A 4537-nucleotide genomic window follows, 5' to 3' on the forward strand; every position below is an offset into this window, starting at 1 on the left:
TAAGAGATCAAAGGTTAATAACTTTATTTACGAAAAGCAAGGGAGATAATAGCTCCACTATTGTAAAGTGAATGTGAGATTAAACTATTTTCTAGATACCACATAAATAAATAAATAAAATAAAATATATAAATAGATTAATTAAAATTTAAAAAAAAATATTTATTTTTTTGTATGAAACTAAAATAAAATAAATTAAACGTAATTTATAAATTTATCATAATTTCAAGCCACCAGGAAAAACTTTATGTCAATTTAAAACATGATTCAATTTTATTGCTACTATGTTTTTTTCTGAAATTAAAATAGATTTACATAAATCTTAAGTAAAAGCAAACCTTTCAACCTCAAATATTATTCTTCAAGTTGTTGAGCCGCAATCATCCTCTCATCGGATATTCTCATATTATTCTTCAAGTTGTTGAGTGGCAATCAATTTCAAACAATTATTCGGTTGCAACCACCATGGATCGGTACCTGTCAAATAGAAATCCGATTCTGCTATTATAAAATTTGATCGTGGTATCTAACCATCATGTATCAATTAAACGTGCGGAGTACGCAGCGGGTCACATTTAGTGGGTTGGAAACAGACGTCCTGGTCACGGCCGAGCCACAGCAACGACGATAAGATTTTCCTGCTGAAAGGCAAGTTGGACATGCTTCTAATTTTATTTTTCAATAACAGTATTCCACATACTCCAAAATATGAAATGCTACAGCTTCAACTTTATAAGGCCATTGAATTGAACAGCTGCCCAACAATGCCAAGACTCCTTGTCGCACAGGGGCGGATCACAGAAGACAAAGAGGAGCTGGTTATGGCGACGGGCATGAAATCAGTAATTGAGTACAGTGTGTTACTTATAGTCAGTCTAGCTGGTACGGGTATGCGCTTAGCAGTTGCTGATCCGGAGACTTCTACCGTTTGGAGCAATTGTGGACATAGCGGCAATTCTACATATAGAAACGGTAGCGCGTTTGGGCATAATCTAAACAAGGTTTTGGATTCACTGGTGAATAATGTTTATGCCAGCGGATTCAATACCTCTAGTATTGTTGCTAAGGGGGTAAACAGCAATAGTACAGTTTATGGGCTTCTCCAGTGCAGGGGAGATTTAAATTCTTTCGATTGCAAACAGTGTGCATCCATGGCCAAAGCAAATCTTGTTGAGGGATGCCACAACACTTCTGGATTCATTCAACTAGATGGTTGTTTCTTGCGTTATGACAGTCATAAATTTTACAACGATATTGAGACTAGGAAGAGTACGCCAATAAGTGTTCTCTGCAACACTGACAACAGCACTCAACCACAGCAGTTCACAGATGCTGTTAAGGCCCGCCTCAAAAATATTACCCTTGAAGCTCGTCAGAGTCCCAAACTTTTCGCTTCAGATACAGCATCGCGGCCTTCTAGTCTAACGGGGAAAATCTACAGCTTAGCGCAGTGTTGGAGAGATCTGTCCCGGACAAGTTGCAGATCGTGCCTAACTTATGCCTTCGATAAAATATTTTCATGCCAAAGTGGAGCTCTTGGGGCACAATTCGGATCTGAAAACTGCTATTTGCGTTACGAGGTTTATGAATTCTTCAACATTTCCGTTCTCTGGCCACCTCCGGCAGAAAGTCCTCCCGTTTCCTCCGGTATATTCTTCACCTATTATACGATGATAAGTAATATAGTAGTTTAACTCTAGGAACTAATACACAAATCTACTGAGAATATATGTGCAAATTTGCAGAAAGAAAAAATGGCAGGATGCTTGCAATATCTATGGGCGCAGTCGCTGGCGGGATTGTTGGATTCATTGTGGCCATAGTGATTATGAGGAGGAAAAGTTTCTCTTGTCTCAAACATACGGAAGTGAAATCTAGAACTGGGGATTGTGCAATTGCAGCTCAATATACAGGTGAAGGATCTCAGATACCATGATTAGTTTTTCTATTGTGATCTGTTCACCTATTTCTGTGGCCAGATTTAAGGAAGCCCTGTAACTATTTTCGCAGGTGGAAAAAGAGAATCTATCGTACCGCTCACCATATCGAATTTGAATTCGGAATTCATTTTCAAGTACGATATTCTGAGGGAGGCTACTTCCAATTTTAATGCAAGGAACAAGCTCGGCGGGGGAGGTTTTGGATCCGTCTTTAAAGTGAGAGCGTAGGATCAATACTTTGAAATAGGTGTCTGAAAGTAGCAGCTCCAATTGATCGCATGGGGAATAAAGCTAATTTTGAATTGCTTTGATGTGCAGGGGGTTTTACCTGATGGCAGACAGGTTGCAATTAAACGGTTGTATATAGGTTCAAGGCAAGGAGACGCTGAATTTCTGAATGAAGCAAATCTCATCAGCCGTTTTCAGCACAGGAATCTTGTGAAATTGCTTGGTTGCTGCGTTGACAGCTCAGAAAGGCTACTGGTTTACGAGTACCTCCAGAACAGTAGTCTCGACAAGATTCTATTCGGTTCCTTCTAGCCCATTAACTACATAATCAGTGGATGTATCCTGGATTTGTTCGAGTTTGTGTATGTAGCTTTCTAATATTTTTACTGTGTGATGCTTTGCAGATGCAACAAAACCTCATTTACTTGACTGGAAAGAGAGGCATGAGATCATGGTGGGAGCTGCACGTGGGCTAACCTATCTTCACGAGGGATCTGAGATTCGGATCATCCACAGAGATATTAAAGCCAGTAATATATTACTGGATCGTAAATATAGACCAAAAATAGCGGACTTTGGGTTAGCCAGATTTTTTGCAGAAGACCAGAGCCACGTCAGCACTAACGTTGTAGGAACTTTGTAAGAATTTTCTCACTGGCTCCACACTTTTTCTTCAAACAGATTACAGTGCATAAACCTCAAGCCAATTAGAAGGTGCAGTATATCCTAATGGCCAACTTTCTGCCTCTTCCAGCTATAGTCAAATGGGAGAATAAAAAAAAATATCCTGTTAAATTATTTTTATTTCATGAAATTGAATATGAATTGAATGATTAGAATGCAATAGAGGTTTAGAGATTGCTAAATCCATATGTGAAACCAAATTTGTCATTTCAATCAATTTCGTTTTCAGTTTCAACAAATATTCCATCACCAGATTGAGATTCTTGTAACATTATTTCTGAAAAATGGCAAAACGGTATGATCATTTATTTTAAGTGTTAAGATGTGCAGATTTCATAGTTGTAATAATATTGTGCAGAGGTTACATGGCCCCGGAGTACGCCTTACACGGACAGTTGACAGAGAAAGTAGATGTATTTGCCTATGGAGTACTTGTACTTGAGATTATCAGCGGAAAAAGGAGTCAGAGTTTGGTTCAGGACGCAGAGTTTCTCGTCGAAGGAGTATGGCTCATATGATCTCATCTCGAAGTAGAATTTTTCTCAGATCTCCATAACGTTATGATCCCTTGCTAACTGAAGTTATATGTTTTGTTTGTATCGATCAATTACCAGACATGGAGACTGTATAAAGCGGAGAGAGCTTTAGAAGTAATCGATCCCGCGTTGAAGGGCAGTTATTCGTCGGAGGAAGGGATTAGGGTGATCCAAATTGGTCTTTTATGTACGCAAGCCGCTGCAGCGTTGCGGCCATCAATGTCACAGGTGGTGTTGATGCTGACAAATGAGCGAGAAAATCTACCTTCGCCTACAAAGCCTGCTTTCGTAGATCTGGATGGTGTGGTGGGGACAAATGGCAAAGTTAAACGTCCTACGGTTACTGTAACTCCCGATAAACCATCAAGCAGTGCAGATATTTTTTCACAGAATAGTTTATAATGCGAATTTTTGAAAGTTTTTCACAGAATCGCAAGTTTGATAGGTAGTTTCTGCACAATGAAAGCGTATCAGGGGTTTTTGAGGATGCTGAATCCAAATATGCAGTTAAAAAACCATTTTAACTGCAACAAATCAAAAAACCATTTTAACTGCAACAAATCAAGATTTAACCTCAATTTCTTCCGCCGGATTCCATCACCAGAATCTCCAAAAAATCGCATTATAAACAACTCCTTTCTTCATGGACCTTCCAATACTCGATCTGGAGGTGCTTACCCTTCATCAAGCATTTTGGAGCCGAGATGACAGTCAGTTGGCCTCTCGGTATTATCTTTTATCTTTGTTTATTATAAAACGGCACTATCTTATTTCCCAATTATGTCAAAATCAATAATTTTTCAATTATATCAAAATGATTTTTAAATCAGGAAATTAGTGAAGCACGGAAAGTCATTTAAATCCATTGGGACACATAAGATGAATTGTCCAGTTACACTTGCAGACTCTGCGTAATTATCTTGGGGAATAAATAAGTAGTTTATCGAAGTATCAAGTCATTCAAAACAATTGGGACTTATGTGACTTAATGTGCAAAATTGATTGGTCCTGTTTGTCTATTAAGACAAGAGGGCATCAAAAGCGTTAGTATTAATAGACGAGAGGGCATCAATAGCATTAGTATTAAATGATTGATATGTACATAATTCTGTAATAGCGTTAGTGTTAAATGGTTGATATGTACATAAT

The 4537-nt window shown here is 38.3% G+C and overlaps 1 protein-coding gene across 1 annotated transcript; it reads left to right on the forward strand.

Moving 5' to 3' along the window:
- Positions 1-574: 574 nt before the first annotated feature.
- LOC149237084 (cysteine-rich receptor-like protein kinase 1) lies at positions 575-3806 on the forward strand. Its single transcript, XM_089366742.1, has 7 exons — positions 575-1647; positions 1746-1913; positions 2011-2156; positions 2259-2469; positions 2573-2807; positions 3211-3355; positions 3467-3806. The coding sequence occupies exons 1-7, from the start codon at positions 660-662 to the stop codon at positions 3788-3790; spliced, it is 2217 nt and encodes a 738-aa protein (XP_089222868.1). The 5' UTR covers positions 575-659; the 3' UTR covers positions 3791-3806.
- The last annotated feature ends 731 nt before the right edge of the window (positions 3807-4537 follow it).

The sequence above is a fragment of the Pinus tabuliformis genome, chromosome 8 (genome assembly GCF_031772625.1).
Source record: "Pinus tabuliformis cultivar Carrire ecotype Pingquan chromosome 8, CPIR1, whole genome shotgun sequence".
Lineage (NCBI taxonomy): Eukaryota > Viridiplantae > Streptophyta > Pinopsida > Pinales > Pinaceae > Pinus > Pinus tabuliformis.